General features: G+C 36.4%; 1 protein-coding gene across 1 annotated transcript; it reads right to left on the bottom strand.

The window, feature by feature from the left end:
* Positions 1–847, bottom strand: LOC5573655. Its single transcript, XM_021853615.1, has 2 exons — positions 402–847; positions 1–343 (listed from the first exon to the last, which is right to left on the bottom strand). Exons 1-2 carry the CDS (start codon positions 798–800, stop codon positions 194–196), a joined length of 549 nt encoding a protein of 182 aa, XP_021709307.1. The 5' UTR covers positions 801–847; the 3' UTR covers positions 1–193.
* Positions 848–17,985: the final 17,138 nt, after the last annotated feature.

Genomic DNA, 17,985 nt, shown 5'->3' with positions numbered 1-17,985 from the left:
TAAAGGCCACAGATATGTGATGAAAGATTTTTTTTCTCTCGAATGTGATGGCTAATTTGATATTTGATATTTGTGCCGGATTGTCATCTCTCTCCAATGTCAACTTAAAAGATATTAAAAATCTATTTTTGAACCTATCTTATGCATGTAAAAGATCTTTTTGCTGTAGCAGACAATTGAAAATATTGAAGTGTTAGTTTACGCGTAACAGTAAATCTTCTAAGCGATCTGCAATATCTGTATCCAACTCGACCCTGTTCTTAAGGAGACCAATAGCATAAACCGCAAACTGTTCCACCTTCTCTTCAATGATCTGTTGGTCAAATCCATCGTTCATGTTCATCTGTAAAAACCATAATTCCAAGAATTATGCCTTAAAACAAATAATTGTAACATAATACCACGTGGAGCAAACGGGTTGCTCCTTGAATGCCTAAAATTCTTTTGATGATATCTCGTACGGTTTCCAATGTTTCCATCATCAGCTCCTCCAATATATCCCACAAGTTGGATTCCGGCAAGGAAGATTCGCTGCTGCTGTAATGAGAACTTCTCGGATCAACAAAGGGCATCTCTCGTCGTTTTTGTCCATCCAGTGGGAAACACTTTTCAATGTCATCGATAAGTGTCTTCATAGATTCTTCCAGCTGTTTGACCAGGTCTTCTACGTATTTTAGAATTTCATCCAATGATAAATGATTGCTTGTATCATTTATGTCACGGAAATCCTTTGTAGCTGATTTACAATTACTAAAAGTACAGTACAACGTTAAAAACAGACTAACGACTATGAACTTCATGATCGTAATCTGAAATACGGTAACGAATGCAACTAGTTTCGAATCATAGTCCGGGTGGACTTATATGGTTTGCACAGGAATGACGTTGGAATTCATTATGACCTATGGAATGAGATCTTGCTATTTAGTGATCTATTATGGTTGGGAATGTCTGTGACTACACTGAACAACTTGTTTTATAGTAGTTGACTCTGTAACAACTGTTATAAGGACTGTTCACATTATAAAGTGGACACTGTTTATGCTCTATCTTTTTTTTTATTTATTGATAAAGTATTAAACGGTTTTCTGTGCATTGTTCAACTATTATTCTACAATGCTATGAAAATATAAGATCTTAGAAAATGCTTTTGGTTGAAGAGCTAAATAGTTTCTCCAAAAACTCGTCAAAGTTTAACATTATTTTTCGCAAAACAAAAATTCTTATTTTTATAAACAAATTGTATGTTTGTATCCTTTACTATTTAAATAAAGGTATAGCTTTAAAAAAATCAATTATATTACACCATTTTCTGACATTAGGTAACTTAAGTGATTTATTAATTTATGGCCAAATTTGCTGATACAGTCGAATTTCGTTCGTTGCACTATGTTTAATTGCACTTCGTTTTAATTGGGCTCCCGTTAGGTGGGCTAAAGCCCATCTAAAACGAAGACAAGTGTCACTTTCTGACATTAAACGAATTTTATCAATGTTGGTACCTCTGATTTTCTTTTGTTCTAGATAAATTGACAGCTCAAAACTCAGCCCGATTAGTGAAAGTCTTTCACTAGGTGGGCTACAGCTTTAGTGCAACGAGTGAAAGTTGACTGTACACCATCCTTTCACTCTAAGCAAAAGATAAAAGTTAATAGCGTGTTCAAAACTAGTTTAGATTACTAAAGAAACTATATTTGTATAAACGAGAGCTAAATCATGAGTGTAAACCACAGTCTTAAGTATACATTTTACTCTTTATGGTAAGTTTACTAAAAAGTCTCATACTTTTAAAATCATGTACGCATATTTATCGATCTGCAGCAAACTGTAAACGATTTTCTCCAAATATTTCAATTGGTAATCTCAGAATAACATATTATACAATATGTGATAAATAAAATCGATTTTATTACAGCAGTGTTGCCAATTTTGATGATTGTCAATGTACTTTGAAAGTTCTTCTAAGAATAAAGCAATTGTATTTCTATTGTGCTTTGAATGTGACGTGGGAACTAAATACGTAACTTTATGAGGGCGTAAGTTATTTTTCATATTATACTATATTAGCACTTCCGCCAGGACGTACTTTAAACCAAAAAAATCAACTCATATGTAAAATATTTTTCTATAAAAAATTTAGGAGAAAAATGATTTTATTACATCTGTAAATTGTTGCTATAAAAATAACTTGTTTTTTTTCCATCAGGCTTCTGATTGATGATGCTTTCGAAGAACAAGCTTTTTTTGAAAATAAAAAATATAAATTGTAGAATTTTCCAACCAATTTCTCACAATCATTGATTTTGATAACCTCCAAAAATCGACCGTTCTAATCGTTGTTCCATATCTTTGTATAAAATAATTAATTTGGAGATTTTTTATTATCACAACATTGGTCAATACTAGTCAAATAATGTACAGCAAACCGATTGAAATTTCATTGATAAATTTAAAATTTACAGCATACACAAAGTGCCCACTTTATAAAATAAACAGTCCTTATATTAGGTAAATAGAAAATTAACCATCGTTCGACGTATTTCAGCTTCAACTTTAAGGCCGTCTTCAATTGGCGTTGCTACGACTTCTTTCTGGAGAGAGCCTGGGGAGTGCCTAGCAAATTCTATGACACACAATTACAGAATCATGGGTACAACATCTATCTTGTACGAACCTCCACAATTCGTTCGCGTGAAAAGGAAAGCTCATCAATACCGGGATTGTGACGCCAACATCTGCCTGAAATGTGTTGATCGAGGAATGTCGCACCGAAATATAACTATTTGCGAAGGTTTAAAATAATCACTGTTTCAGTATACCTTTGGGAGAACTGAATGGGCTTTATGGTAATTGGGATGAGACTTTGAAGATAATTTGAGGGGACAAGAAAGTTTTTGTTAACTTGACGATAAATGTTGGGTCTCATATTTTTTCTCAAAGCTCTTTAAATTTTTGGTATAATCGTTATTTTAAGTGAGTTTATCATACATGTCAAACATCTTAGATATCTTTTCGCCTTGTTTGCATCGTATTACATCAATATTTTTCAGCTGTGAATGGTTTTGCAATCATATTCTCAAAAATAATTTATTTCAATAACAGTGACCCAATGTCACCCCCTCTATGGGGTGAAATTGGGTCATTTTTCATTCACTTGTGGTGCCGCTGTGAATAAACATTTATCTTTATTTTTTTGAACAGTTGTTAATGTACCATCAAAGTACATCCACACCAAATTGAAGTCGATTGGAGCTAAATTGCGATAGTTACTCAATAAACAAATCGTACATATGCCTTTTTGACCTATTAACACCCCCAACGACGGTACGAATTTAAAATCGAACAAAAACAGAGATGATGAATTTAAAATTCATCATTAGAATGATCACTTTATACTTTTTATTGAACTTTACTGCCGTCCTACGCATATTTGTCCCGCGGTTCATAAGGTTTACATAGAATACGGGACAAGTAGGCGTAGAAGTATATTTGCTCTTCATACTAAATTTAGTAGTTTTTTTTTTTTTTTTAATAGGTACTCCGTGCTCGTGGCCACTACTGTGCCGGACTCAGTTGATCTGTAGCTGCTTTATCGATACAGATCTATTTTCAACTTATCTATATTTACATCTAGATTCACTTTCTCCTACTCTTTTACTCTCACACCGAGCAGGTAGGAGAGAGCTCTGCTATTAGTGAGGCTAGCTGCCTGCGAAGAGGGTCAGTTTGTCTCAGTCACCATCTGATACTGACGGAGGATGGATGTGCTCCGTGAGGCGTCTTCTGGTGGCTGGACGGTTTTTTTTTATTTTTTGGAGGGGCTGGGAATTGAACCCATGACCTTCCGCTTATGAAGCGGAAGCGTAACCTCAAGGCTACAGACCCCCCTAAAAATTTAGTAGTTGTGGATAACAATTCCATCCAATTAAGTTGTTTTCTGCCATTCGATAATAACAGAACTTATTTACAATTTCGTCAGTCATTGAAAATTGACGTGCTAGTTTTGAACTAATAGCTTATAAATGATATATTTTGAACATGGTTGTTACATTAAGATTCATTTCTTAGGCGTACGGATTTCGATCCCATACGGTATTATGTTAACAATTCAGAGACACGTCCTTAGTTTTGTTCATGGTAGTAACCATATTCATTAAAAGCTCTGAATTAATAAGTCTGCTAACGAAATTTAATTTTCATCATAGGCGCCGTCCACAAATTACGTAACGCTCTAGGGAGAGGGGGGCAGTAGGCTCAAGTGTTACGACTCACACTAAAGTTTAAAAATTTCCATTGTAACCGTTCGGTTCCAAGATTTACTTGTTGGCGCCACCACAAGGTTTTTCCTTAATGAGACTTTTTCAAATGTTGAACTTTCACACTCACTGGTTGACGAAAATGTCATGAGTGTGTGTTCCCATTTCATACCGTACCAAGCAGACAAGATGTGATATACATTCGAGCAGTACATACAACAAACAAGCAAAAACAATAGAAAAAGGTAATTATCAGTAAAACAGCGGAAAAGTAGAGGTTAGGTAGTGACGTCGCAGGGTGCTAATTCTTGGTGGCCAGGTCCACGTCAAGGGACCTTTTTCTTTTGTACTTTAGTCCAAGATCGCCAGTGCCTTCTGGGAAAATCAAGCCAACTTCCGTTGCCCCTGGTTCCGTTAACCTCGTTGATGTGACCGTTGGAAAGTGTTACAACCCGAGTGCGTGCCGCCATTGTCTTTGGCCGCCAAGAATAGCGTTACCGGCGTCGGCCATCGCGATCCTGCCATCCTCCTACCATGCACCAACCCACCAACACCACAGCAAAACTCCGGATCCGTGAGAACACCTAAAAGCTAAGTACCCAAGATGTGACGTCACTAATAAATTGTTGTAAAATGTTAAAGCCTCAGGTGTAGCTAAATCCGTAGAGAAACCAGCTCAGAATTCTGAAGGCCTTTCACCAAGTTCTCTTTGTGTTGTTCTCCGGGTTCAAAAGGAACCATCAAGCCTTGTCCTTCGTTGGTCACTAAGCATTCAAGAACCCCCCCCCCTTTGCTAATATGTTATAAATTTGCCTATTCTGTACTCATCCTTCTTTTGAAGAGTGGAAATTCGACTCCTGCTTGAATCAATCATCCCCTGCTTGCGTTTTGGGTGAATTGAATGTCCATACGACCCTGAAGATCACAGTCCCTTAAGCCGGTGAGTAAGCGAGTTCAACCATACAAAAAGCGTTACGGAGCGAAGGGAGGGGGTCAAAAAATTTCAATTATAGCGTTACGTAATAAATGGATGCCGCCCAACGGGCTTAAAATCGAATAGGGGTAAGTGTTCAAAGTAGCTTCGAGGAGTACTGTGTACGCACTAGCGTTGGGCAAATTTGTCCATAACATCGATGTTACTGAATCGATTCAAATTTAAACTGTCAAATCGATTCACCGATTTAATCGAATCCTTTGCATCGATGTTCTTGAATCAATTCGAATCGATTTGAATCGAAATCGAATTGAAATCTATGGAACTTGAAATGTGACCAAATGTTTTTGCATTCATTTTTACCCTCTTTTAATAAAATCAGTTTGAAATCCAATGGAGAATACTACATACTTCAAGGCTCGTTCAAAATTCTATTTTTTTTTTTCATCGGCACATTGAAAAATACTCATAGATTTTTCCAAAATGAATCGAATCAAAAAATCGAATGAGGAGAATCGATTTACCCGATTTTAGATGCTCAAAACATCGATTCAAAAAATCGATTAATCGGAATCAAAACATCGATTTTCGGAACATCGATTCAATATCGCCCAACGCTAATACGCACAACATGTAAGGTGAGCAATCAAAAGAAATAAGATAATATTTATGTTTTGCTCTCTAATCTGCAAGTGGAACGAACTTTCAACAGATACCTTTCAGCATGATCTTGCTGTGTAACCGCGAAGCTTTGCACTGAAAACATTCCATGTGTACATATTGCTGTTCTATTCATATCTGTCTCGATCGCATAGAACGTGGGACGAATAGGCATAGAAGAGCAGTACATAAAATCTTCCATAAAAACCCGAAACATCTATGTACGTTGCAGTTCTTTTATTTTTCTAACCGGTTCTGCAACTGCAATCGGAATCCAGCAAAATTCTTTGTCCACGTCCAGAAGCGAAGTCCAGACGCGATATTCTCGCAAGTCCCATCTGCCGTTTAGCAAGTTTACATACATGCATTTGCGCCACCCACTTGTTGTTTCCAATCAGGAAGGGAGAAGCACGTTCCCGGAAAAATAGCGTGCATCAAAACAGAACCAAGCTGACTGAGAACTGGCACGTGGAAAAGCTGCTGGCGAGCGATGCAACCCGTAAGTAGGTGTTCAGCAACAAGTTTCGTTTGATTAACGAGTCATACCTGTAAATCAATGCACCTACTGCATAGGTATGAGCTGTGTACGGAATAGTGAGCTAACAAGTATTACACACCCATATCCGCCTATCTGCTCGATCTGGAACCGAAATAACGCAGCTGGGCGGATGATAAGTTTTTCTTAGGTTGAGAGCACGTTTACTAAGTTGACTACAACCCTGTCCAAGCTCAATCCAATCTAAAGCTCTAATTCACTCCACATACAACGAAATGTGTACCTATGCATGAGTGTAGCCAGAGGGGACCGGATGAAGTGCGCTCTGTGACTGATTAAACAGTTTTTGAAATCAAGTTCAATAAAATAATTACATCATGGTATCAGGCCTCTGCCAAAGATCTAGCATTAAACAAGAAACAGTCCCCAAAAGATCTTGTAAGGAATCTACTAAAAAATGTTATTAATTTCAATAGATTATGACAGCAGCACTACTAGTTCCATCAAGGAGTGTTTCAAAGGATTCTTCATGTAATATTTTAGAAGGCACCAACCTTATATACCATACATGAATTCATGTTTTTTTTTAGAAATTTCTCCTGTATATTTTTCAAGTATCCATTCTTAGATACTTTCAGGAGTTACTCAAGGCATTACATTAGAAAATGTGTACCACTGTTCCAGCAGGATGTTTCCCTAGGAACTTACAACAGTTATACCAACGAATTTTCCGTTCAAGGGAATAAGGCTTCTTTTACATGTAAATATGATTACATTACATCTTAAATACCCGCGGAAAGGTTGTGTTGCGCATATTAGATCTTTGTGAAGTATAAACAACCAATAGAAATTCAAAAATATTGGAAATCAGGTTTTTGACGTAAAAATTTGCGTCCGATAAGCAAGCCTCGTAGTAAATGAAGTCCATCCTTTACTATTGTACTTAATACAAAAAAAACTTTTAAAGGAAGACTGCTAATGGACCCTCTTAAGCTTAGCAAGTGGTGAAATTCTCCTTGGTAACATTTCTACAACGCTGTGGAACTTTTTTCTATGGGAGGGGCATATTGTCCGATTTGTTTTGAAACATCGAGATTTAGACCGTTTACAAAAAAATATTTTGTACCCTTTTGAGAAGTTTTCTAGTAAGAAAAAGTTGCATGCAGAATATGACCAACGAAATAAATAACACCTTGACATAAAAAAAAACAATAGGAAAAACTCTGCGATTGACTAGTTTTTCCTCAGTGGGAGCGTATTATACCTTTTTACCCTGAAATTTGATGAAAATTTGTAAATACAAAACAATGCCATTTTTCGCAGACTCAAGCTTTTTACGGTAAAATACAACACAAAATGGTCAACTTCAGATAGCAAGTTCTCCGCTGTTTCTGAACCAAATCTTTTCATTTTTTTTATGTGACGAACTACAATCTATTGACAACATTTGTCTAGAAAGTTACAGATAGGTTGAATTTTGACAAAAAATATGCACCAAGACAAAAGGTTTTCTAGCAAAAAAATGCGTATAATCAACTTAGTGTCTTCAGCACATTTCTTCATGAGCTGAAGATATCAAAATAATTTGACGCATAGTTTCTCTGCTAGATCACTTATTGTCTTCGTGCATTTTTTTTTGTCAAAATTCAACCTATCTGTAGCTTTTGAATCAATTGTTTTTATACAACTTTTTCAATAGTTATCAAAAATTGAGGAAATTTGTAGTTCGTCAGAGAGAAAGTGAAAAGCATCGATTGAGAAACGGCCGAGATATAGCTATCTGAAGCTGCCCATTTTGTTTGGGAAAACGGCTTTGGTGCATTTTACATATCCGATACTGTCTTTAGTTAAACAAACGAAATTCTGTTTTGTTAAAATCTATAGTTTTTGAAGCAAGTGTGCCAATTTATGAAAATGTCAACTGCAGAAAAAAATAAAATAAAAAATAAAAATAAACCAAGATGGGTCATCGAAAGTGATTTTTGCCGTAGTGAAGGGAATGTTCTGTCCTTTATGATCACAAAGCTTTGATTTTTTTTCCAAATATTTTATATTGAAATGGTTTTTGGAGTGTTAAGCACTATTTTCCAAAAATAAAAATCCTTTGCACTTTAATTGCCCTCGCTTCCCATATTTAATCGTTTCAGGCCATTCTGATTTGTGACTTCAAAAAGCCTGAAATAAAAGTTCATAATCAATATAGGTGCAACATTTGTTCCATAGAGTACAAGTGAGTTCAGTTGTCACGTCGCCGGAATGTTTTTTTTCGCGTTTGTGTCGAACATGTTGATTAAGTAGCTTATGGCTGTCCATTCAAGGATGGATTATCAATATGGTGAGCTCGTTTCGTGTTTTTATTTCAAATGTATTTTAAATTATTAAACACATTTGTATCATTACCAGTGTCGTAAAAATTCAGCCGAATGATTCCCAATCAGTGTGAAAACGAACAAAAACAAACTCCGCTTGCACGAAGCCAATTTGACTATGCAAAACTCGCTCGCATTCAGTTTCATCCACTGTTAGAGTCATTTCAAAATTCAATTTCACGTAGAAGCACTGAAATTGAAAATTGAATATACAAAATTACAATAGTTATTTAGGCAACAAGTTGCAAAATGATGATTTTTTCAGCACGAGTTGTACATTTATCCAACGAGGCTCGCCGAGTTGGATAAATACAACGAGTGCTGAAAAAATCGAGTTTTGCAACGAGTTGCCTACAACATTTTTTGCTATTTCGAAAAATGCCATTTCAGCTGGATGAACTCTAAAAGCACAAACAAACATTTCAAGAAAACCCACATGGGCACACATCCATGCGTAGTATCAATTCAGTATTTTTCAATCACGTAGGCTGTGATACAGTAGTACCTACCCATGAATGTCACAAGTTTTCACGCTCCCATTGAAATCAGGTAAGACAGCACAAACAGTTGCTGACTACAAATGTTGGACTATTCGATTCCAAATCAGAATCACGTGGTCATTCATGGGGAGAGGGAGCGGCTGGCCAATGATCACGGTCCATACAAATTTTATAAATTTGTGTATGGACAAATGACCACGAGGGAGGAGGGGGTTGGCCAGGAATCCCAAAAAACTGATAACGTGGTTAATGGACAGCCCTTTTCGGAATCAGATCGCACAACGGATCTAGAATCAAATGCAATTATGCTTATTCTGCGCGGCATGTGAGGCGAGACGAGTCGAATGTGGGACAATTGTCGACTCGCTCCCATTGGATTAACATTAGTCGCCTCACATCACCCGTGGTGAGAAGGACTCGTCTCGACTCACACGTTGCGCAAATAAGCACAAATGGCATGAAGAGACTGGGTTGTTCGGTTGATGCCTACCAAAACAGTACTGAAAAGTGCTACTTTTCAGCACCGAAAAGAGTGCTGAAAAGTAGCACTTTTCAGCATTGTTTTTTCAGTAGGAAAAGTAGGCCGTTATGTTGATCAGCTTCTCAATGAAAAGTTGATTGATTTATAACGGAATTGCAAAAATGAACTTTATATTGCTGGTGTAAGAAAACGGCAATGTGATGCCTCCAGTTGATGAATCATGATTGTCTTTCAAGAAAAAAAAAAATACAACTTTTGCATTTGGCGGATCATATTGATGGAAATGATTTTTTTCACAAGCGAAATTGAATTTGCTGCCACCGAATTTCTGTAGGTGGAATGGAATCAGTGTAGAAAAAGTAATTGATAAACGTAATGCACGCTCTGCCAGATTCGTGTATGTATTGTGCTCTGCAAGATAAATCCACGTAATGCGATTATCTGAAAATGTCGATATACCGTCGCAGTGGTAATGAAAATCACCAAATGTTTCAGATTTAGCAAATTTGAAACATTTGTGTTCTAGAAGGACGAAAAAATCCAAGCCTACTTGAATTTTGACGTTGCGTATAAATTGCGCGCTTATCTTGTGCGCGTTACCGCCGCCGCTGGATGTGGATTTAATATAAGCGCCACAATATTGTCAAAAAAACATTCACACAAAGAAGAAATCAACGATGACGATGATCTTCGGCACCACAGTTTGCTTTAGGTAAGTACATCAAGGTAAGTATCATTTTCTTTTACATTATTGATTTTATGTTTATCCTACTTACAGGTTTTATTACGATACATCGGAACTATTTTAGTTTATTCTGCAAATAATGCAATAGATTTCAAACGCAAATAAACACGACAAACAACGCGTTATTACTTAATCACTCGATTCGATAGCAAACGGCTACAGCTGTGCGCCAGCTGGCACCTATGCTCACGATTAGGTGTGTTCAAGCGACGTTGCAACAATTATCATTATCAATGTAACAACCACGTAATATCAACGTGTTTTTTAGTATTTTCAAAGAGTCTCTTAAGGAATCATTACATTTCATTCTTCACAAAAATCCATTCAAAGTATTTTTCCTAATATTTGAAGATATGCATGTAAGATATTACATGTAAGAAAACAATGCCTCTTATAGATCTACTAGGATTCTTCCACCCTTTTTGAAGAAATTTCTCGAAAATCTTGATGAAATGCAATTGCAATGGATGATTGAATATATAAGGAAAAAACTTTTTGGAGCACATCTGAGAACTCCTTGAAATATTCTTTTGAAGAATTCTCCTCATTTTTGTTTTTGATTTCTTCTAGAAGTTACAGTAGCTTTAATTGTTTCAGAATATTCTGAGTCATTCCATCGGATTTTATCTGTTTGTTAGTTTGCAGTAGAAATTGGATTTTTGTTTGGAATTCGTCTCAACATTTTGCAAATCATTACCTTCTAGATTCTTCCAAGCATTACTTACGAACATTTCTACCATGATTCTAGAAGATATTTTCCAGGAAATATTCAGCAATTCCACCAGTGAATATTCCATGAATTCCATTTTCAATTCTTCTAATAGCTTCTTAATGGAATTCCTGACAAATTCTAGCAGAGATTTCAAGCACTTTCAAAAGTTCCCGATAAAAAGGAATTTTACTCGATGAAGAGTTACAGAGATTGGCAGACGTGAAGAACGCCGCCAGAAGCTGTATGCTACTGACCGGTACCCGGTACAGGACAGAGAGAGAGAGAGAGAGAGAGCTGAAGAAAAACGAATTTTTCGCGGAAAGAAAAGACAGCAGAGAATGTGACAGTTGAAGCACAAGATAGCATAAAACGGAGGGATATGTGGCCCTAAACCGTAGAACGTGAGTTCCAAGCGGTGGATCTCGTCACCAATACTTCATTCAAGTGGCTAGGACATTTCGTCCAATGACATTTGGTCGAATGACGTTTGTTCGAATGACATTTGGTCGAAAGGACATTTGGTCAAAAGGACATTTGGTCGAATGGACATTTGGTCGAATTGCTTTGGAACAATTATTTTGGGCTTTAGGACATTTGGTCGAATGACATTTGGTCGAATGACGTTTAGTCGAATGACATTTCGTCGAAAGTACATTTGGTCGAACTGATATTTGGTCGAATGGACATTTGGTCGAATGCCATTGGAACCTCTAGTCAAATGAAATTTTGTCTATTGGACATCGGATATTTTTTTTGTAATATTTTGTAATAATTTTGTCCAACAAATATAGAACAAAGCTGGATTTTTTCACTACTGCCTAAATAGGATTAATAATTCTTATCAATTATTTTATTTTTCAACCGTTTTTGGATTTGAAGACGGGACGTTTCATTTTACCAAATTTTGTAGAATCCTGAAATAAATTATGTCATATGCTATAGAAATAGATTTCCTATGTTAACCAAAATTTTAAGCTACTATAAATGCTCTTAAAACTACAGTACCTACTTCAACGTTGGGAACATGAAGATATGTTAAATTTATTATTCTTCCAGAATATCATCATTCTAAAGGAAATGCCTGCAAAAGATTTCAATGCTTAGTTATTGAAGTTTCAAGCTATATAGAATTTATTATTCTTTAAAAATGTAATCGTTCTTAAAAAAATGCTAATCTTTGTTGAATAACAGCTTTTAGTGTGATTGCTTGAATCATTTTTGAGTTTTAGGTGACCAAATATGAAACATTTGGGTATAGAACTATTTGGTCACCTGTCATTGTCATTGTCTTACTCATGGTAAATCAGTTTATTGTGACCTCATGCTCTATTACATTCTTTGAGGCGTGTCGATTGAATCGGTTGATGAATAATTCAACCAAAATCAGAGTTCAGAGATGATTCGACTGTGCTGACAGAAGTTAACTTCTGCCTTATAAGATCTGCTCTTTGCGATCCATCCGAGTGACAGAATAAGCCTGAATGAAAAAAAAAATGTCAGCAAGTAACTTCAACAACGCAAGAAATAAATCGATGTTGTGGGAGAGTCTGATTAACTGGATCCTCGAAATATCGCTCAACGCATTATTAAGGCTTGAAGCTCATTATTGAAGTTTCAGAAGTAAAACAAAGCTGACTTTTTGCGCTCTATCATGTAGTTCTAGCAGTACCATATAGGCACTCCCTATTTTCAATCACTCAATCACTGTACTAACAACAAAATGTGAATCTGTTCAAAAATCTGAAAAATCCACATTCGACTAAATTCTCTACTAAATGTTCTTTCGACCAAATTTCGCACGCTTTTCCAATCAATTAAATTATTTTTGACCAAATGTCCATTCCACGAAATGTCCATTCGACCAAATGTACTTTCGACCAAATGTCATTCGACCAAACGTCATTCGACCAAATGTCTTTCGACCAAATGTCATAGATTCATTATTTTGGTACAATTACGTTTAGTTGAACGGAAATTTGGTTGTAAGCTTATTTTCAAATGATTTATTGAAAGATCATTTGGTAAAATAAACGTATTCTTTTTAAAAATCTGAATCATTAACTATGTTGAATTAAAATTGGACATTTTATGTAGTCTTATTTTAAAATTTCATAATAATTTGAAGTTATGCCAAAATCTAGGATTTTAATGATTGAACAGTCACATTTTAGAAGTAGTTTTTTTTTGTACATTAACTGATATATTTAGCTCTAGTGCATTTATTATTCTTTGAAAAATGCTCAACAAGTTATTATATTACTCAACGATGTGAACATAAAATTGTTATTATTTATTATTTTTTTGATATGTCATCGTTCTTCGTAATGAACTGCTGATCTTCATCTGATGGAAGCATTCGGAGAGTGTGGTCGGGATCTTTCTATGAATTTATTGTGCTCTGCAAGATAAATCCACGTAATGCGATTATCTGAAAATGTCGATATACCGTCGCAGTGGTAATGAAAATCACCAACGTTTCAGATTCAGCAAATTTGAAACATTTGTGTCCTTGAAAGACGAAAAAATCCAAGCCTACTTGAATTTTGACGTTGCGTTTGAATTGCGCGCATATCTTCTGCGCGTTACCGCCGCCGCTGGATGTGGATTTAATATAAGCGCCGCAATAACTTCCATTTAATATAAGCTTATCTCGAATCGCAGAACATCAGAACATGCCTGAACGAAGAAGCTGCATGAAACGTCAAAAACGCAAGAGGTTGATCAATATGTTGGGAGAGCGTCCATCAAATTAAATAGCAAAACCTTGGAAGTCGCGCATTTAGATTCAACCACTATTCTACGAAATGTCAGTTCGACCAAATATCATATGCTTTCTGTTGCAACTAAAGCTTTTCGACCAAATGTCCATTCGACCAAATGTACTTTCGACCAAACGTCATTCGACTTAATGTCATTCGACCAAATGTCTTTCGACCAAATGTCATAGATTCCATTCACGGGTAGAAATAAGATTCCCTGATACCATGATTCCGGAGTGATTTCATCTTATGAAAATGCACAAAACAAGCGTTATTTTTTAGTTTCTGATTGCTCGAAATCATGCATCGAATGCCATAAATCATGATTCGCGCATCCATTTCGGATCTATTCATAGTTCTGTCAGTCAACCCGATATAATAGCGTTAGCGTTAGCGTAGTTACGGTATACTTCGTAGATACTACCAATATTCATGTGTCATTTGATAATCTCACCCAGACTGCTTTCAGGGACAAGGTTGGGGAGTAAACCTTGGCCCAATCATGAACAATGTTACCAAAAGCATGAATATTGCTATTCTTGGCCACGCCCATCTTTACCGTAACTTGGGATAAAGGAAGGAAATGTTGATTTAGGACTTACTTAATGAGAGGCCACCGACTCAGCGACACCCTCATAAGTGCTACGGAATTGGAAGTTAGGAGAGGTGTGAGGTCAGGATTCGCCTGAAAAGCTAGCGATAGACACAGATAATTTATGGTTAAGTTTTAATATTTTAATCATTTGAATGGCGGCAATCAAAGAAGGAAAATATATTATATTTATAGTTTGGTTGATTACCTTTTGAGCGGTTGTGATTTTCTGCTCAGTAAACAGTAAAAAGCAGAACCGATCCCTCCAGGGTCATCGGATTGATAAAAAAAATTGAAATGTTTTACATCGAATACAAAAAAAAACGGCCGCTCGAGATGCATTCATCGAATAAAACAAAAAACAAATGACGTTAGCACGAAAAAAACTTCAGAAAGAGTTCCACAACGTACGACCGACAGTAACGCGTAAATCGAACAAATCGAAGGAAATGATCTAAATAAACGAGAAAAAAAATGTCGAACTACAATACAAAGTCTGCTACGTAACTACCCGAGCAGAAGAAAATAACTACTGAATACCAAATTGAGGTATTCCATACCAGATTATTTCCAATACTTACAACCTGAATGAGGTATGAATGAGCCCTGCATAAGAGGTAAAACAATTCCTTCTGCATGTTCTAGAAATACCAAGCTATTGCAATACCTAATTAATACATAATGGATCCGTAATTGAAATGCAACCTTATATCCATTGTTAAGGAACAAACTAACCAGATGCACCTGAAAGCTGCTAGAAAGTACGCCGTGAAACTCCATCCAAAAACTAGCACTGTAGCACCAAGAACTACTACCTCGTAAAGCACTCTTTTAGAGGTAGTCGCCCTTACTCAAGTTAGAGTAAGTTTTGCACAGAAAATGACAAACTAAAAAACTATATTATCACAAATGACGCGAAAAAACAAACGTGACCTGAGTTCAAAACACGTCCGTTCGGGACAAAGCCTACTGTGCTTTCTCCTCTGTCAGTCTACCCGATAAAATGAAAACAAAAACTATGATTATATCGAAATAAATTTATGAATTTCATGGCTTGTAAATCATGATTTGGGAATCAGATTTTTATCCGTGTAGATTAGGCTATGAGGTCATCCAACCAGCCGGTGGGCATTTTTTCGTCATCCCATACCTTCAGAACAACTCGGTGGATCGACTGGTAAAGCTAGATCCTAGATAAATCCTTATACTTGCAGACTCACCATATGTTTATTGAATTCAATGCGGCGTACGATTCAATAAGAAGAAATGAGTTGTGGAAGATGGATGGTTCGAAATCATGTGTTCGAACTGCAGACGAGATGTCAAGAGAGACAGCGAAGATAGGCCTGACAATTTATTCCATTAAAACGAAGTACATGTTTGCAGGTAGAGATTGAAATTGGCTTGGAGGTGTAGGTGCTAAGGTAGTGTGTGATGGGGATGTGTTTGAAGAATAGAGATAGAAAACTTTAGAGGACGAATGTCGCTGCTGTTCCCATTGTTCTCGCTCAGAAACATGTCGGGTACATAACTGTCAAATTGCATACGTTTTCGCGTTGACATTTATAGCCCAGCCTATCTCCGCCAGCAAAAGATGTTCCGACGGCGACGCCACCGGCATTCTTCTTCTATGGTTTATTATTTCTATTGTTTGAAGTTGTTGAAGAATTTGTTTGCCTTGGAACACTTGGGCTATTTACGGACTAAGTAGCCAACATAGGTCCCGCAACTTGCAAAAGAAAACAAAATTCGCCCTGTATTAAACATTGATTCTTCCGGTGGTTCTCTACGGGCACGAAGCGTGGACGTTGAAAGGAGCAGACCGGAAAGGCTTTGATGTTTTTGAGTGTAAAGTGCTGCGGACAATACTCGGTGTGAAACTCGAAAATAGTGTGTGGCACAGATGCATGAATCACGAGTTATATCAAGTGCATAAAGATGCGAATATTATTAGTCATGTGAAATACGGCAGGCTTCAGTGGGTTGGTCACTTAGTGCGAATGTCGGGAGAAAGAATTGCGAAAATAATATTCAGCATGGAAACAGGAAGACGCAGCGGAAGAGGACCTGGCGACTCTAAACGTTTAGAGCAACTGGCAAAGTATAGCCGAAGACCAACGAACATAGAGATTTATATTACGCCCTGTAATGGCGCTCAGCGTGCTACACTGTAGTCATCAAGGTAAGGTAGGTATTGCTGTGCGCGTTTGAAACGCAAAAATCAAATGCGGGAACACCAAACGCGGTAAGACTTTCCACAGGCAATCCGATGTCAAAGTAAACTTTTCTATGCTAGGTTGGCGGTGATGCGTATAATCGTTGCTAGGTGTCCTTTGATTGTTTTGTCTTACCGCATTAGAAGGACATTTAGTGAAAATTTGCACCTCAGAGCACTTTCAGCAGTTGATGAACGATGAAATTGGAAATATAGCTAGAATCAGGGTGATCATTAGGGCGGTTCAAAATTTAAAAATGTTTGAAAATCCAATCTCCCATATGCTCCTTACCATCCTTACCATAAAAATAGTGTTCTGTGAAATTTTCAGCTTTCTAGCTGGTGATTTAAAGGTGGCCCAAAGAAAATATAGGTTTGTATGGAAATTATTATGGAGTAATTTTGAGATATGTTCCAAACACGGTAGTTCTGTAATATTAATACAAACTTATTATTCCATATTGAAAACTCGTTCTTCAAACCATAATGAAGAAATTTGCTGAAGAGAGAAATTCAATCCGAAGGATAGCAGAAGAGATATCCATGAGTTTGTTTGCTATTATTAAGCTTAATATGGGATTATAGCCCTGCAAATATGTACAAAAATCCCAAACAAAATTAGCTCAAAAGGGATTTGTTTCTTCAGCAACATCCTTCATTAAGGTTTGAAGAATGAGTTTTTAATATGGGATGATAAGTTTCTACTTACATTACAGTACTAGAGTGTTTGGAACATTTCTCTAAATTTCTCCATAGTAATTTCCATATAAACCTACAGTATTGGACAAAACATTTGCAACTTTTTCTATTTTCCATAAAAAATGACTAAGTTTGGTAAGCTATATCTCAGTTATTTATGGACCGATTGGAATGAAATTTTGGCAGAACATCAGTCATAACTTGAATTTTAACATATATTTTTGAGTGATTTTTCCAATCGCAAGTTCAAAAGCAGTAACGGTTTGACTAAAGTGAATTTTTTGATTCTTTTCTATAAATGACATAACTAAACATATTGAAGGAATAGCTTCATTGTGTCTTCAGCAAAGTTGTAGATTTTAACGACATGAACAAGTTTGCCGAACACAGTTTTTGTGTAGAGCTATCAGATTTTGAGATAAATTGTTTTTAATTTTTCGTCGAAAATTACACTTAAGATAAACCGTTATAACTTTTGAACTCGTGATTGGAAAAATTATTAAAAAATATATGTTGAAATTCAAATTATATCTGAAGTTCTGTGAAAATTTCATTCAAATCGGCTCA

This window comes from Aedes aegypti, chromosome 3 (genome assembly GCF_002204515.2).
Source record: "Aedes aegypti strain LVP_AGWG chromosome 3, AaegL5.0 Primary Assembly, whole genome shotgun sequence".
Lineage (NCBI taxonomy): Eukaryota > Metazoa > Arthropoda > Insecta > Diptera > Culicidae > Aedes > Aedes aegypti.
The sequence above is the reverse complement of the archived record's forward strand: the minus strand, read 5'-3'. Positions and strand labels throughout refer to the sequence as shown.

What these genes read in the sequence shown, in the direction of transcription:
- LOC5573655 (XM_021853615.1), bottom strand. Translation starts at nt 800, where the DNA reads ATGAAGTTCATAGTCGTTAGTCTGTTTTTAACGTTGTACTGTACTTTT. An exon ending in CAACCCGTTTGCTCCACGTG is followed by an intron (nt 344 to 401) that starts GTATTATGTTAC and finishes TGGTTTTTACAG; the next exon opens with ATGAACATGAACGATGGATT.